General features: G+C 33.3%; 1 protein-coding gene across 5 annotated transcripts; it reads right to left on the bottom strand.

Moving 5' to 3' along the window:
* Positions 1-731: 731 nt before the first annotated feature.
* On the bottom strand, positions 732-16,886 carry LOC147293787 (uncharacterized). Of its 5 annotated transcripts, none has more exons than XM_086230365.1 (26): positions 16,786-16,886; positions 16,135-16,345; positions 12,823-13,047; positions 8,319-8,536; positions 8,011-8,116; positions 7,688-7,789; positions 7,489-7,548; positions 7,324-7,402; positions 7,075-7,219; positions 6,470-6,593; positions 6,080-6,260; positions 5,507-5,535; positions 5,153-5,301; positions 4,007-4,109; positions 3,730-3,825; positions 3,584-3,639; positions 3,362-3,485; positions 2,695-2,757; positions 2,532-2,591; positions 2,282-2,443; positions 1,971-2,044; positions 1,793-1,886; positions 1,501-1,637; positions 1,328-1,408; positions 1,125-1,230; positions 732-993 (listed from the first exon to the last, which is right to left on the bottom strand). In XM_086230365.1, the coding sequence occupies exons 3-26, from the start codon at positions 12,994-12,996 to the stop codon at positions 922-924; spliced, it is 2,595 nt and encodes an 864-aa protein (XP_086086491.1). In that variant the 5' UTR covers positions 12,997-13,047; positions 16,135-16,345; positions 16,786-16,886; the 3' UTR covers positions 732-921. The 5 variants fall into 5 exon arrangements, with proteins under 5 accessions (XP_086086491.1, XP_086086490.1, XP_086086489.1 ...); XM_086230364.1 differs by having other exon boundaries at positions 12,823-13,074; XM_086230363.1 differs by lacking the exons at positions 16,135-16,345; positions 16,786-16,886 and having other exon boundaries at positions 12,823-15,242.
* Between the last annotated feature and the right edge of the window lie 1,357 nt (positions 16,887-18,243).

Raw genomic sequence — 18,243 nt, forward strand, 5'->3', positions numbered from 1 at the left:
GTTTTTTCCCATTGGGTTTACCGGGCAAGGTTTTGGTGTAGCAACTCTAATGCACCCCGCTCCCATAGACATACTATTTGCCTATGATCCAGAAGATATGACTTCACCTACTTTCGAGGTTCTGATGCGACTACTCCACACTCACGCGCGTTGCACTCTTTTTCCTTCGACCAAGGTTGTTTTTGTTCCCACAGGGTTTTTATTACTTGGCAAGGTTTTAACGAGGCAACTTAGAAGCGCATAGCAGAGACAACACTAATGACATGGAATATCCAAGGGGGAGTGTTGTAAATATATTGTTTTATGTGGCTATTCCTGTAATTAGTTGTAGGGGCATACTAGTAAATATACAAAACCTAGTAAACCCTACTTCTATATAAGGATATTTATAACATGAATAAGATGGACTGATCATATTTCTCTCTGCCTCCTCTCTTCCACAAACCCTAATCTCTACATATTTTACAACATGTTTCACATTTGATGGTTATGAGTTAGTCACATGATGTATTTAGATGTGAATTGTGAGACATCACTTTCATTTTTTTCATGATGATAAAACTACAAATGAAAGACAAGCCGGATGATAAAAGATTATTTTTTCTTCTGTTTTTTAGCAAAGATCATAGCAGAGTATAGTAAATGTAGAACACATCAGTTTTTCAAGAAAGATGGCTTGTTCAATCCAAAATGACAGATAAACCATCTGCATAACATTCTGATCAAAGTCAAACAACAAAGAAAAGAGGCCGGATCCTCTTACAACGACCAAGAAGGGTTCATTGTATAAATCAATAGTAATAATAAAATCAAGAAAAAAGAAACAAAAAATGCCAGCAACGAATTATTTGTCCTGAACTTGAACCTTGGGGTCATAACAGAACATAACAACTTTCCTTTCTTTTGGTGAAAATACAACTTTCAATATGCTGAAGGGAAGCCTTTGTATGGATTGGTGAACTCAGGAACATTCCCAGGACGTGAAAATACAATCTGCATCACACAAGAATATCATACGCATGCAACTCTTTAGTTGTTGTAGCTCCAAAGAGCATGCATCAATATGCACATTAAAATATCTGAAAATTATTAACTGAATGAGTGCCAAGTGTAGAAATATATACCTGGTAATTTCCAAGTGTATGTGTCTTAAAACCAGCAGCACTGTAATTAAAATAATATTCCCATGTCCGAATGAATTTTTCATTGAATCCAAGAGCGAGTATTTCACTATAAACACAGAAGTCATTGCACCAGCATCATAATCTAAAACTTCTATAACATCTTAGCATCACAACGATGACAATTTACATTGTTATCTTCTTACCTATGTCTCTCCAAGAAATTTTTTCTCCAATATCTCAATGTTTGGTAGTAATGAATTCCAACATTTTCCAAGTGCTCCACACTGCAGTAATGAAATTCCCATTAAGTCAAAATAAGAACAGTATAACAAGAACTTACAGCTAATGACATTGTTCTCATGGTAACAGATCATACCTGAGTCTGGAAGCAGCAACCATGGATGATGTTACCGTACTTAATGAAGGTACACATGCACCAGGAAAAATATATTCCTTTATGAAGTCTGAACTTCGCCTGTACTCATCATAACGTTCATCCGGTATTGATGTGAACTAAAGAAAGATCAAATACCCTCAACTATTAGCAATGTGTAGGATGTTACCATTTTTAGGAGTTGAATTTATTGGTTTAAATAGTTGAACAACTTGATATTACAGCACTATAGTTAACTAGTTCTAACTTGAGACAGCACTATATTGGATGTTACCTGTAGGACAAGAAGCCCATTTTCTGCTAGAACAGATTCACAGCAAGCAAAGAATTCGTCCATGAATTCATGGCCGACACTTTCTAGCATCTCGCTGAAAAATTCCACCAAAGATCAAGGTATGCCCAGAAATATTATTCAATATTCATGGAGTAAATTGGGTGGGAACAATACTCACCAAGATATGATTCTGTCATATTTGTATTTAGCAGGCAATTGGCGGTAGTCACACAGAAGAAATCTGATATGGTCCTGGAAGCAATTTATTGAAATTAATTATGAAGTGACTTGCCAGTTAAGATCCCAATCTAGTAGGAACCTTACATAACATAGTTGACAGATCGACTTGAGCATTTGAGGGTAAGGCCTTGACTCTTGAGTATAGGATACAGATTACAAATGATATATGTTGCTTTACACTACATGTCCATGCATTCAACACCATGATATATGCTTACATATAAATATACAACTGATAAAAGTTTATACCTGAAGGCCAGCATCTTTCACTTTCTTTTGCGCATACTTCAGTTGTTCCTCAGACAAAGTGATGCCAGTGTATCTGCAGCCAGTTTGTTTGACGACTTCAATAGCTAAGCTTCCCCAGCCACATCCAATCTCTAGAACTTCATGGTTCTTATCAATTCTAGCCTATTTTAATTGAAAGGAAAAACAAATTGAAATAGCAGAGAATAAAGTATATCAAAAGCTTGACAGAGTTCTCATAGAGAAGACTCACCTTCTCAATGAGAACTGAGATTTTCCTCAGCTGCGCAGTCTTCAAGTCTTCATCTTCTGCCTTTAAAATGACTCAACACAGTAACGAAAAATAAGTTAACCTACAATGTACTTTCTTTCATGCAGTGCTCACAGTAAACTTATTGGAAGCTGATGATTCTGACCTTAAATACAGCAGTGGAATACGTCATTGTTTCGTCCAAGAACAGGGAAAACAGTTCATTACTCTAGAGCACAAAAAAGTAGTAGTCAGTTGATAAACAAAAAAAGTAACAGTGAGCTTCTTCATGCTTGATGCTAAGTTGGATTCAGTACATCACCTTAAATAAAACAAACTAACTCTCTGTGAAAAAGGAAACTCAGTCTCATACTACATGTCTTAACCCATTGGCACAGGCATAGTATAAGTGTATAACAATAAATCAAGTTTGAAGTCTATTCTGTCCCACCCATTAATAAGAAAAAAAAAAAAAACTACTTCTTAAAGCCCTCCCTCATTTTTTATTCCATTAGCACTAAAGCTTGAAGCATATCTTACAAGTATTTCTATAATCATGCTTATATGTAAACATGCATATGTACGTTAAGATACTTGATATTGATATTGATTATTTTTACTCCATTAGCTTGTTGTCAGGAGTGCCTTTGTCAACTTTTTCCCAAGACATCAAATGTAACAATTACTTTAGGCAACCAGCTGAGTTGTTGCTCAGGTGATAAAAAGGGTTTTGATTTGGGTAGAGATCCTAGTTTCTAGTCTTAATCATTTTAAGATCAATAAAAAGAAAACATAGAAAATAATAACTAATTTCCAGGATATAATTTGTATACCAGGTCATAATGACGAGAGATGTTCCTGCGAGCCTGTGTAAGAGTATTTTGCCTTGAAACATGCTGAAAGAAATATTTTGCTGAGGCTATACTAGCTGTGAATAACAATGGCGTCCACCATCCCCTATAACAAACAAAGGTGAGTTCTGAATCTAATGAGATTAAAGGACTATTAGCTATATCATTTTTCAAGTTTAAGCTAGTAACTCCATCACAATACACCTTTTCTTATTCAATTTTGACTCTGAAGTATTTGAATCTCTGTTGGCAATAAGAATCTGGAAAAGAAATTAGCAAGAAAATAAATTCTGTGAAAAATTGCAAAGTAAACAAATGATTTTGCACTGGACACTGATGAGTTATCTTACCATAAAAAGATTTAAAAGACCTTTGTCTTTATCAATGAAAGAAAAATCCCCGCTGATATATGCATCTGCAAGGCCTAAATCAGCCTGTGTCATTACCTGAAAAACAAATTCTACTGCTTATCAGTGTAAGTGACTTCTTGCTTTTATAATGATATGATTCTACATGGCAATATACTGTCTGCCTGTTCTTAATGAAGAATTATTTCCTTTTAAATTTTATACCTTGTAGTACATAATTCCCGTTAAAAAGTGTTAAAATCAAACAAAGAATGCTTACCTTCCAGTAAAACTGAGGATTGTGAACTTTAAGAACACATTTTAGAGAGCACCCTTTTCTGGTTCCCTCAAAGGTGAACATTGTGCCCCCTTCCTCTAATAAACTATAAGATGACAAGGCACAATGTAATAATTATCTCCATAACAGATAAAACTTATTCGACATAATGAAAGATAATAAAAGGAGTAGTATATAGTGGCGATAAAGGAATATTAAGATTGGGATGACTTTAAAAAATTGGAGAAACAGTTATCATATTGTTAAACAACTATCAGACCCCAAAAACTTAAGTTGTTAGGGTATGGACCAACAATGTATATCAAGCTAATGCATATAAGATAAGAAGATTAAATCAAGATAGTTGGCGCATGCAATGCAGATCATTAACTATAAGCTTGTGATTTGTATGATTCAACTTGAGCAAAGGTCCAAAAACACACAGCATAAAGGAATTTTGCTTTCAGAATCTGCAGATAAAGGCTACGAAATTAGCCAATTGCAGAAAGCACAAAATACCCCTTTCCAAGTTTACTGCATTAACACTTCAATTTTAAGGCACAGAAATAAAGAAAAAAAAATCAGATGTTGAGATGCATGAGAGATAAAAAAGGAATTTGTGGTATTAGAAATGAATGCTTCATAAGAAAGCAAGTTGTGGGTGGCAGTAGCGAGGTAGAAATAGTCACAAGAGTTTCTGTATTAGTGCCTACTATGGTGATCACAGGACTAAATGAATTTAGTGATGTTGATGAAGGATTTAATGGATTATTGACGTTTGGAATGGAGGTAGAAGAGTGGTGCATTTTTTTTTTTTTTTTTGTGGTGGCAGTGTCTGCATAACAGTCATGGCAGAGGAGTCTGGTGATGATTAATGAGGAGAAAGTTTGGTGAAAACATCAGTTCTCCCTCAGACACAACACTTTCTCTAACTTGTATTTTAAACTACCAAAACTGCTCTTGAAAAATGATGAGCTCCAATGCCCTCTAGTACTGAACCCAAAAGACAATGAGTACCCAGTTTTAAAATTTAAAGATCCTATGAGCCAAGAACGAAGGAAGAAGATGCTTATGAATTAGAAGTCTAATTAAGAACACATGTATTACTCACATTAAACATCCAGTTGAGATAACACATGTATTACTCACATTAAACATCCAGTTGAGATATAATGTCTAAGAAATCTAGTAACGAAAAGGCGTGCTCCTGTTTCTGTCAGTGACGGAACCATGTGTTTTGGGTTTTCCAAGAGGGCACAACCTTTTCCAAGCATACCATGTGCTGCAGCCACTCCAGCCTGCAAAGTAGTACACTTCACTGTTAATCTGAAATCCACTAATTTTATAGATTTTTGAAAATACCTTGGAGGAAAGATTTGTGTGGGATTTATATAGTCAAAATGAAGAGCTACCTAGGACGTCAACCATTTTTTCGTATCTTACCACACAACATATTTAAATCGGCTATACGATAAAATAATAACTTACTCCATCATATCATACCTTTAATCCATCCTCATGGAAGCCATAACCTGAAAATGAAAGGTAACATAGACAGTCAGATGATTAATAAAAGCTAATCAAAATTTAAAAAAGGAACATAGGTAAATCTCAGCTCTGTGCAATGGAAATTAAGGTAGTCCTAAATATAGTAACCATCTCATCAATGCATAAACACAAAATGTCTGAGTGCCAAAAACCTGTATACATTCCATTTACTTAGATGCAAAGGTTTTGCAGGAGTTTTCATTGGTACTTGAGTTGCAGCCCCCTCTTATTGGTGCTTTTAATTTTTTATTCTCTCATTGAAGATAAAGGAAACAGTTAGCAAGAAACATCATTTCATACTTCAATAGAAAGATATTCATTTAAGACTGCAAGTTCTACAAGTGCATATTTGTACGCAAGCTTATGCATACAAATTTATGAAATCCCTAATTTCAGTTTCAGGAAATTTGAAAGACTTATGGCATTCAATGGTGTTTATACAAAAAGATAGATAGAGCTAAACATAAATTATGTGATTGAAAAAAAACTATTATATCTATTAATTTCTCACAAGCAGTAAAACCTCACCCTGGTATGATCCACAGAACCAAATTCCTCTCTTTCCTTGAATACTAGGAAGCTCAAGCGAAGCTTTCGATGCCGCAACAGATGGGACTGGATGGCTTGTTGACCACTTAAGCAAGGTATGTTTTGGTGTATGATCTGGATTGAGAGTCACAAGAAATGGTAGACCTTTTTCATCAATGTTCTGCACATTCAGAAATTCCAGGGAATGATTAAATCATTTAATAGCAAAAGGGAACAATTTCTTGGAGTGAAGTTCCACAACTTGCTTCTTTTCTTATACACATGAGGCAAAATATGAAACTCATCGGATCAACTCCCAGATTTTACTGTTTTAATGATGTTGAGCACTAAGAGAAGTTAAATTCTCATACGAACATGCACACTATATACCTGAAGCACATTGAGCCAGTATGTCAAGCATACTTTGTTGCCTGTACTTCCGAGAAAATTCCATGCACTCCATGCTGCTGGGTTTTGGGGCATTAAATTTTTTTCGCGGTGAAGGAAAATATCACTGCCAATAGAGAGTTGAAAAATGATTGTGCATTGACTGAATTAGCTATAGGAGACAATAGGCCAAATCAACTTCTGCATACGCATTTTTCCCAAACCAAAAAGGTAGAGATAGCACATGATCAGGTACACTATTATAAATTGATTTTCTGAGTAGAATTCAAGTGTCCTAGTCCTAAGCTCAATGGAGCAGAATTACCATCTTTCAACAGAAATGACAATTATCCAACAAATATGAATAAACAAAATAGTCCGTGGGAAAAAAATTGGAACTTAATTGTCACTGGAAGATACAAATAGAAACTTATGTATCTCAGAATATAATATCAAAACAATTCACTTTACAAATGTCAGGATATGCATTAACCATGAACCATAAATATATAGAACCCATTTAAGTAATGATTATTACATGTTTAGTCAACAACACATAGCAAGATTACAGGTATTAATGTGAAGAGGTGGGATAATAAAAAGTGTACCTGTAAACATATCGGAAAGCACCAAGTACTCTCAGTTCATCTGATGTTGCTTGGTCTCCTAATATTCTCACGGCATCAGGGGCGTGGACAGCCATTATGCATCCATTGTATATTTCCTCAAAACCATCTCCAGAGAGTACAGTACCTGCTACCTCTCATATAAACTCTGTTAGTAAATCACTCATTACATGTTCATTTAAAAAGAAGCAAAAGGCCAAAGGAGTCACAACTACCAATTTTACTACTCACCCTCATCAGTTGTGGAAACCTTATGTACCTCACAACTAGTTCTTATCTGACACCCTTTCCTCTCCAGCACTTCTCTAACCTGAATTTGTTAACCAAACATGAGCTACAGAAAACATTTACTTTAAATTAGGACCTTAAAAACAGTGTTTTCAGGAAAATTTGCACCTTCTTCACATAGCAATGTGAACGCCATCTGACAGTAAGCCACTGTGGGCGGCCAAATAGCTGCAGTGTAAACCACACCAAGGTTAAGAATACAAAATAATTGTTGACTCACATCCTAATAGTTTAACCTTTTAGAAAGTTTGCAATGACATATATAGGGTTTTGGGTTCAGCTAAAAGGTGGAAACATAATAACGTACCTGAAGTAGATGATGATTGCGACAAAATGAAAGAACAGAGAAAGCTGAGAAGCTCATAACCCCTTCAGAAGGACAGGACCAAATTGAACCACATATTGGAATCTGTAAACAATAATGACATTACTTTTTCCAGCAAGTAATTAACATATTAATTGTTGTTTTGGTGCAAAGGGCTAAAGGGGAGGACGAGAATCAAACTTCCACACCACCAGAGCTATGAATTCTTGGTGATTCCTCGAAGCATTTAGTCAGGAATCAAGTATTATTTGACTTAAAAAGCTCAAAAGATGTCACATAAATACTTGAGTGATCTCACAACTCACAACATAAGCCTTCTGAAATAATTCAGAGTAGCCATGTGACTGGATAAACTGCCCCAAGGTCTCATTGCGATCAATGTCCGGGTTGTTCTCAAGCACCTCAAGATAACTGCAACAAAACATAGAACACATGACATGCATAATTAAGTTATCTATAATATCTGTGTAGAAGTTAGAGCTAGCTCCCAACCAAAAACCAATTGTCATCAAGTTACATTATATATTGTAACACAAAGCTTGAGCATTCCCAATGTGGTATATACTTTCAACAATCTATCTGCAGATGGAGGGAGACCATTTGAATTACTTACCTGATCACATCATGTTTGAACTTGGTGATTTCTCGAAGCATTTGCCAAAAGTATGGATTGAACAAGTTCGTCTTCTGTGCAAACACACTTGACAACCCATTTCGACTACCCCATTCATAGCCCCTTCCATTGTCTAAGCTGGCTGAGAAGGACATATCAGATGTCTCCATATCAACTCCAAGGCTCTCAAAGAACTCCATCATGTTTGGATACGTCACCTGCAGTCCAATTTATTCCATATATACATTCCATTGTCATAACCCAACATTAAAATCAGAATTGCTATCTGGGTTATGCAGGGAACCTGCTATATATGTGAGTTTTGTCGTCATCAAACTGAAAGTACAGACCACACTTGTTCTATTAATTAGCTTTGTGACTCTAGTTAGGATCAATTAAAAATCTTACGTAAATACTAAATAGCTAAGAGAGATTTTTTTAGTTACTATATACTAAGATAGGATGATTCTCTTATACAAGAAATTTTTCATAAGTAAAGGATTCTCGCAAAGAATCTCGTCCCAAGAAGCTTTCATGTATATAATTGCCATAAAAGATTCCCGTGTAGAATTCTGTTTGAATCAAGTGTGGACGAGAATCTCTTAACTAAGCTACAGTGTAACGAGTTCAAACTTCCATGTTGTGTGTAACCTTAAATTTACCAACAAAACTAAAATGAGCATATGAAAGGAGACATTTTTTTATGTGATTCTAAACTCTAAATCCTTATTCTTAATGATTGTACACGTATTAAAATTTAAATGGATTTATAACACTATAATGGCATGACATGTGTGTTACCATCACTCATAATAATTTTAATAAAAGATGGTAGGTTTGTATATATAGTATCAGTGATAAATAATATGAAAATGCAGCAATGACATGCTACGCATAGGTTTGACAACATCTTTTGAGTTTTCAGTTTTGTGTTGGACTGAAACAGTTGCATAAATCATAGGGTGAGGTGATGAGACAATTTAGAAATATTTCATTCAGTTGCATAAATCCCATACAAAGCTCTATTATTTCAACTATAAATTTAGTATATAATCCAAAATAAATCAACAATTTTAGTAATAGTTAGATTTATTGTTTATTTATTTGATAATAGTTAAATAATCAAATGATTTATGATTTGGTTGGTTTTTTGGTAAAGATAATCTTTAAAGATTGATCTAAAAATTAAATGGTTTTAATTATAAGACTACATTGTAGAATGAGAGTAATATATAAGAAACAATATCGAAAACGAAGATAGATTGGATTAGAATGAGAAAAACTTGTATGTAACAAGTGTATATAATTATTCTCTCACAACATCTCCTCACATTCTAGTTATGTGACTATATATTATGAGAGAAAAAATGTATATACCCATTACGTACAAGTTTTTCTCAATTATAATTCCTCTTAATTTAGTATATGTATCATTAGTTCAGTTGATTCTAAATCCTTAAATATTTGTGTTAGATTGAATAGATAAGAGACTGAGTGCATGGGCGATGAAAAAGACTAATTATCCAACAATTTTCTTAACTATTTTACATGCAACAACATATATGTTAGAAAATAGTTTGAGTTTGATGACGTGCTTAGCTTATAATTATGGAAGCTACCAACTAATGACGTTGCATTAGTGATTAACTGAATAAAATATATGTATACTTTGACATTGGAGCTAATTTATTAGTTTTCTAACATTCATAGTTATTTGTTTAAGTGATACGGAAGGCAATCTACCAAGCGAAAATCAAAACATCCTAATTTTTTAATCCTATGGTGTGAGCAAAATTATTAGGTATATCGGATATACCACGGGTATATTCTTTTCAATGATGTTAGACAACTGTACATATTTGATATTCCTAATAATTCTCACGATGTGGGGGCCCAATCCCTTGCATGGGAACCCATCACTGCTCCTAGTAGTATACTAGTATTATCTTCCCTCTTCTTACGGACAAAATTCAAGAATAAACAGCTCATATACTTATCAGGGTTTATTTCATATTTAGTACCTAAACTTTGACCCTTGTCTTAATGTGGTACCTAAATTTTTATTTGTCCCAATTGAGGACCTAAATTTTTATTTTGTGTCTAATAGGTACCAGAATGAATTTTTGTTAAAATTGTCAATAAAAATTAGGGGCAATATAGTCAAAGTATATTTTAATTATTTTCTTTATATGTTTAAAATCATTAAAAAAAAAACACACAACAAACAAAAAAAATTAAAAATATAAATTAAAAAATAAATTTTTTGAAGTGACTATATTGCCCCTAACTTTTGTTGATAATTTTAACAGAAATTCATTTTGGTACCTATTAGACACAAAATAAAAGTTTAGGTACTCAATTGGGACAAATAAAAGTTTAGGTACCACATTAAGACAATGGTCAAAGTTCATGTACTAAATATGAACAAAACCCTACTTATCATATTGAAGTTGGGTGAGAACCTTACAACAAATATTAAGAGCAATTATACTAAATAGCCTTTTTTAGGATTTCACTTACTTGTTTAGCACATACGGGGAAATTATAACATTTATAACTTTTCTTTCTTAATTTGAATGGACTATAATACCCTTGATATAAATACTCCTATCAAAGATCAAAATTGTCACTCTCTCTCCCTCTCACCAGTCGCCAACTCGCCACATTCTCTAATCTCTAGATCTGGTACACACAGATAGATCAAAGATCTAATATTTGTAGTTTTTTTTTTTTTTCCACATAGATGATTATTTGGTGGCTTCAATTATGACTTGTATGTTGGAATAAGAATATGTTTAGCTCTTTTTTTTTTCTTTCTTTTCTTTTTGCTGTGGGTTATTCATCTTGATTTGTTAATAAAGAAAAAAGGCAATGAACATAAAAATGTGTAGATCTGGGAATAGATTCAGATTTTCATTTCATGGATCTTAAATCTTTTTTTTTTTTTTTTTCATCTTGTTCATTTCACGATCTGTTCTTTCAATTTAGATTGAATTTTTGGACTTTCATATATGAGTTTGTTCGTCAAAAGATGAACTGGCTCTAGTCACTTTAAATGGTGTTGTAGCTAGTTTTGTCGGCTTGTTGACCATTTTGTCGACCAGAGGTATTTAATTTTCAGAAAATAAGACTTGGGGCCTTTTACACAATATATATTTTTTACGTAGAGACTGGGGGTGTTTTCGAATTCATAAAAAAATTCTTTTAATTCATATTAAGGTTCTTTTATTAATTGCCACGTCAAAAAATCTAATTCACGTCAACATTTCTGATTTAAATGATATATTGTATAACCCAAATCTACCCTTGCACTGATCTTATCATATTTTTAAGAAAATAATTGATAATTTCTAATTTTATGCATTATTTATCATTTAGTAAAAAGATATTGTATTATTATCTTTACTTAATTTTGAATTAAGAACCCAAATTAGTGTAAGAGTTTCATACGGCTTCTTTGTTTTTTCAAGCCCACGTGTTTTTGACATCTTGTTTCAAGCCTATGTTTGACGTGTTTTCTCATGGTTTGTTCGTTATCCTGGATATCTTTATTTATTTTGGTCAAAACTCTAACGGGTATTTTGGTCCGAAAAAGGGATAAGAGCTTAAAAAGTTACAGTTTTGCGGTCAAGGCTAAAAAAGAAACTCAGTCACTAAAATAGATTATTTTATAAAATTTCCCAAATAATGTCAGTATATTATGCGCGCATGACATATGAATAGTTAGTCAACCGTCAACCATTAATTAATGTAGGCTTCGTAAAAGTTTCACATTTGTTTATCTTAGCGCACGAATGAAAATACTGGCTATTTGTTTAACAATTAATATTTCTCTTCACTTTATTGGAAGATAATCAAAGTTCGAATATCCAATCCCCATATAAAAAATAAAAATGTATGGATCTAATAAATCACAAAGTAGCACGCTCAACCCCTCATGAGCGTGGAGCCATTTCAAGCTGGAACTAGCCCCTTGATTTCTAACCTAAATGGTGTCTTGGGAATCTAAGGTTTATAATGTATATTTGAGTTTTACAATTAAAATCTAGAAAAGATAGGAAATTTTTTGCATTTTGCTTAATGAACCATTTTAACTAAAAAAGTATTTAAGGAGATGATCCAAATTTTTCCTGGCAAAAAACAAAGATTGCAAGAAGTTAAATTTTAATTTGAGCTGTATATGTATGGTCTATATATATATATGTCTTTTTTATTGATAATACTCAAAGATATTGGATGACTCTTAGATTTTTTTTTTTTTTTTTTGCCACTTTAAAATTTCATTAAAAGCAAAAAACAGTATAGAGAGATAACAACAGAACAGAAAGACAAAAAACCAACACCAGACTATCACCTAAATAACTTCAAACCAAAAAATACTACTAACCAAAAAAATAGAAAACAGAGTTTTCTTTTTCTTTTTTATAAGAAAGAAAACAGAGAATTTATGTGCAAAAATAAGCAAGAGATGCATAGAATTAATAAGACTAGGAGTTGTACTTACACGATTGAAGACCATGAAACCAAGGTCCAAATCAACACCATCAAATGTGACAGTTCTGGCATGGCCGCCCAAGTAGTCTTCCTTGTCATACAGTACCACCTCCACCCCTTCCTTTGCAAGAACATAGGCTGACACCAAACCACTAATACCAGCACCAACCACTGCCACTCTCATCTTTCACTCACCTATGTACCTTTTACTTCAAAGCCTCCTACATATATGTTACTTCAAAGATTCCAACAATTTTCTTAACTATTTTACATGCAACAACATATATGTTAGAAAATAGTTTGAGTTTGATGACGTGCTTAGCTTATAATTATGGAAGCTACCAACTAATGACGTTGCATTAGTGATTAACTGAATAAAATATATGTATACTTTGACATTGGAGCTAATTTATTAGTTTTCTAACATTCATAGTTATTTGTTTAAGTGATACGGAAGGCAATCTACCAAGCGAAAAGCAAAACATCCTAATTTTTTAATCCTATGGTGTGAGCAAAATTATTAGGTATATCGGATATATCACGGGTATATTCTTTTCAATGATGTTAGACAACTGTACATATTTGATATTCCTAATAATTCTCACGATGTGGGGGCCCAATCCCTTGCATGGGAACCCATCACTGCTCCTAGTAGTATACTAGTATTATCTTCCCCCTTCTTACGGACAAAATTCAAGAATAAACAGCTCATATACTTATCATATTGAAGTTGGGTGAGAACCTTACAACAAATATTAAGAGAAATTATACTAAATAGCCTTTTTTAGGATTTGACTTACTTGTTTAGCACATACGGGGAAATTGTAACATTTATAACTTTTCTTTCTTCATTTGAATGGACTATAATACCCTTGATATAAATACTCCTAGATCAAAATTGTCACTCTCTCTCTCACCAGTCGCCAACTCGCCACATTCTCTAGATCTGGTACACACAAATAGATCAAAGATCTAATATTTGTAGTTTTTTTTTTTTTTTTCCACATAGATGATTATTTGGTGGCTTCAATTCTGACTTGTATGTTGTAATAAGAATATGTTTAGCTCCTTTTTTTTTTTTTTTCTTTTCTTTTTGCTGTGGGTTATTCATCTTGATTTGTTAATAAAGAAAAAAAGGCAATGAACATAAAAATGTGTAGATCTGGGAATAGATTCAGATTTTCATTTCATGGATCTTAAATCTTTTTTTTTTTCTTTTTTTTTCATCTTGTTCATTTCACGATCTGTTCTTTCATTTAGATTGAATTTTTGGACTTTCATATATGAGTTTGTTCGTCAAAAGATGAACTGGCTCTAGTCACTTTAGATGGTGTTATAGCCAGTTTTGTCGGTTTGTTGACCATTTTGTCGACCAGAGGTATTTAATTTTCATAAAATAAGACTTGGGGCCTTTTACACAACATTTTTTTCGTAGAGACTGGGAGTGTTTTCGAATTCATAAAAAAATTATTTTAATTCATATTAAGGTTCTTTTATTAATTGCCACGTCAAAAAATCTAATTCACGTCAACATTTCTGATTTAAATGATATATTGTATAACCCAAATCTGCCCTTGCACTGATCTTATCATATTTTTAAGAAAATAATTGATAATTCCTAATTTTATGCATTATTTATCATTTAGTAAAAATATATTGTATTATTATCTTTACTTAAATTTTGAATTAAGAACCCAAATTAGTGTAAGAGTTTTATACGGCTTCTTTGTTTTTTCAAGTTCACGTGTTTTTGACATCTTGTTTCAAGTCTATGTTTGACGTGTTTTCTCATGGTTTGTTCGTTATCCTGGATATCTTTATTTATTTTGGTCAAAACTCTAACGGGTATTTTGGTTCGAAAAAGGGATAAGAGCTTAAAAAGTTACAGTTTTGCGGTCAAGGCTAAAAAAGAAACTCAGTCACTAAAATGGATTATTTTATAAAATTTCCCAAATAATGTCAGTATATTATGCGCGCATGACATATGAATAGTTAGTCAACCGTCAACCATTAATTAATGTAGGCTTCGTAAAAGTTTCACATTTGTTGATCTTAGCGCATGAATGAAAATACTAGCTATTTGTTTAACAATTAATATTTCTCTTCACTTTATTGGGAGATAATCAAAGTTCGAATATCCAATCCCCATATAAAAAATAAAAATGTATGGATCTAATAAATCACAAAGTAGCACGCTCAACCCCTCATGAGCGTGGAGCCATTTCAAGCTGGAACTAGCCCCTTGATTTCTAACCTAAATGGTGTCTTGGGAATCTAAGGTTTATAATGTATATTTGAGTTTTACAATTAAAATCTAGAAAATATGGGAAATTTTTTGCATTTTGCTTAATGAACCATTTGAACTAAAAAAGTATTTAAGGAGATGATCCAAATTTTTCCTGGCAAAAAACAAAGATTGCAAGAAGTTAAATTTTAGAGGAAATTACAGATTTAGTCCAGTTATTTTATACCTAGTTCAATTTTGGTCCACAATCTTTTTTAAGTTCTGTTTTGGTCCACTAAATGTTCCACTTGTTCAATAAAGGTCCATATTTGTTTTCTCAAATTTGGCATACTTTTTATCCTATCAAATCTCACCCAAATTCAGCGAACATATACTTGTTTTAAAGCTATATATTTCTTCTTTACAACCATATAAAAATCATTCAAATTGGAGTTCTAAAACTCAAGATAATTGACCCCAAACTAGGGTACCCGAAACTGCTAATTTTTCAAACTTCACCCAATCTCAATTCTTTTAGATTATAATACTCCAAATTTGTTTTTATGACTAAGAAATGATGAAATATAACTTATAGTTCAATTATAATTGAAGAAAACACAACCCAAAGGATTTAAAGTCACAAATCTGGACCTTTATTGAACAAATGAAACAATTAGTGGACCAAAACAGAACTTAAAAAAGATTATGGACCAAAATTGAACTAGGTATAAAATAAGTGGACCAAATCTGTAATTTCCTCTAAATTTTAATTTGAGCTGTATATGTATGGTCTATATATGTCCTTTTTATTGATAATACTCAAAGATATTGGATGACTCTTAGATTTTTTTTTTTTTTTTGCCACTTTAAAATTTCATTAAAAGCAAAAAACAGTATAGAGAGATAACAACAGAACAGAAAGACAAAAAACCAACACCAGACTATCACCTAAATAACTTCAAACCAAAAAATACTACTAACCAAAAAAATAGAAAACAGAGTTTTCTTTTTCTTTTTTATAAGAAAGAAAACAGAGAATTTATGTGCAAAAATAAGCAAGAGATGCATAGAATTAATAAGACTAGGAGTTGTACTTACACGATTGAAGACCATGAAACCAAGGTCCAAATCAACACCATCAAATGTGACAGTTCTGGCATGGCCGCCCAAGTAGTCTTCCTTGTCATACAGTACCACCTCCACCCCTTCCTTTGCAAGAACATAGGCTGACACCAAACCACTAATACCAGCACCAACCACTGCCACTCTCATCTTTCACTCACCTATGTACCTTTTACTTCAAAGCCTCCTACATATATATGTCATTTGGCATTTGAGTTCAAAATCTTGAACAAATTAAATCAAGCAAACAGAACCCAGAAAAAAAAAAATAAAAAAAACTGAATGCCTATATTCACCTGCATTAACCTACCAGTGCTTTCACTTTCTAGGACTCAAGCACTACAAAATGGTAAGTGAGTAATTGGTGTGCAGCTGTCACATACCAGCTGTCAAGGTTCTATATATTAGTGCAGCTGTTAGTCATTAGTTTGTAGTTAGCCATTAGGATTGTGACACGTGTAATCTTTAGTTACTAAAATCAGTTTGTTATAGTTGGTTAGTTTGTTTTACTGGTTTCGTTTGTGTAATATTTTTTCCTAATACGAAAACTTTCTGATACCCTTTAATGCCACTAAGAAGGTTTTTTATTTTCTCAGGAAACAAACATAGAAAAAGCTCTGAACTTACCACAAGGTTTGAAGTACTTCTGCAAAGTTGTTGCAGCTGCAGATCCAAATTAACCCCAAAATCCCTCAAACAATAACTGGCATTCCCTCAAACCCTCTCTCTCTCTCTCTCTCTCTCTGATTGAGAAGAAGCAGAGATAATGCAGAACTATTGATGAAGGGGAGATGAGAAGAGAAACCAGAGTGGTCTCTACAGGCTCTCCCTAACTCTGTCTACCCTCTCTCTTCTGCTTCAGAAAAAGAACAGTAAACAGATAAGCCAAGTAAGGTCTTGGAAAACATATAATATGTACTAGAGTTTGTGCGGTAACCACATTTATGAAGTTGTTATTAAGAACAAAAGATTCTTCAAACTTAATAAAAAACAATAGGATCCTGCATCATTTATTTTTTGAAATAACACCACACGCTGCATGTTAGACTCTTGCTCCTGGAATAAAGATTAATCAAAGACTTTAAATTCTGAAAAGCATGATGACATGTACAGTAACAGTCAGCTTAAAGGGAAATATTGATGACAAGAGGCCTATTTTTTATGATTTGCAACAATGCACATATGCATGCATCCATGATGATGAATGTACATACATAGTAACATACGTACTTGTCCAACGAGGGTCCTCATGAGCGTCTTCCCGAAGCCGGCTGTCTCTCTGCTCGGTGACCCTCATCTGCTGCCTCATGATCTCGGCCGAAGTCATCGGCCGCCTCGGCCTCGACGGCGGCATCGTGAACGACATCCCGGGAGATAAAATAAATAAATGGTTTCGATGATCAAAATACAATATAGAGTGAGCCCTATGAAGAATCTTATAAATAAGCTTAAATATGAGATCTCACACTTCAAAGGGTCTATATATATATATATATATACATAGATATACAGGGCCCTTCTAATAAGGGATCCCTCATTTAGTGTTAAATGAAGGATCACCCTGTGTGGCCAACATGGGTCGTTTTGTGTTAATTCGAACCGTCCATTTTTTACATCTCTATTGATAGATCATCTCTGCAAAAAATCAGTCAAATCGGAAATCATTTACCCGTTTGTTTAAGCGGTCAAAGTTTAAAACAAATGGACGAACAACAAATTCCTCTATAAACACCTAAACTTTGACCGCTTAATTGAACGAGTAAACGATTTCCGATTTAGCTGATTTTTTCCATGAATGATCTATCAATGAAGATGTAAAAAATGGATGGTTCGTATTAACACAAAACGACCCGTGTGAGCCCCACAAGATGATTCCTCATTTAACACTAAATGAGGGATCCCTTATTAGAAGGGCCCTCTATAGATATATATACTTTTTTTTTTTATCCAAATATATATATATACACACAGGAGATATATATGCTCATGTCAGTAATGATACCCGAAACATCCATATCGTCCATATGGGATATGGATTTATTTATGGATATGGTTTTTTATTCATGGTTTTTTAAGCATGCTCAT

Source organism: Dryas octopetala, chromosome 2 (assembly GCF_963921425.1).
Source record: "Dryas octopetala chromosome 2, drDryOcto1.1, whole genome shotgun sequence".
NCBI lineage: Eukaryota > Viridiplantae > Streptophyta > Magnoliopsida > Rosales > Rosaceae > Dryas > Dryas octopetala.

What these genes read in the sequence shown, in the direction of transcription:
- LOC147293787 (XM_086230365.1), bottom strand. Translation starts at nt 12,996, where the DNA reads ATGAGAGTGGCAGTGGTTGGTGCTGGTATTAGTGGTTTGGTGTCAGCC. An exon ending in ATCTCAACTGGATGTTTAAT is followed by an intron (nt 4,110 to 5,152) that starts GTGAGTAATACA and finishes GTCATCTTATAG; the next exon opens with TTTATTAGAGGAAGGGGGCA. An exon ending in TCTCAGTTCTCATTGAGAAG is followed by an intron (nt 2,444 to 2,531) that starts GTGAGTCTTCTC and finishes CAATTAAAATAG; the next exon opens with GCTAGAATTGATAAGAACCA.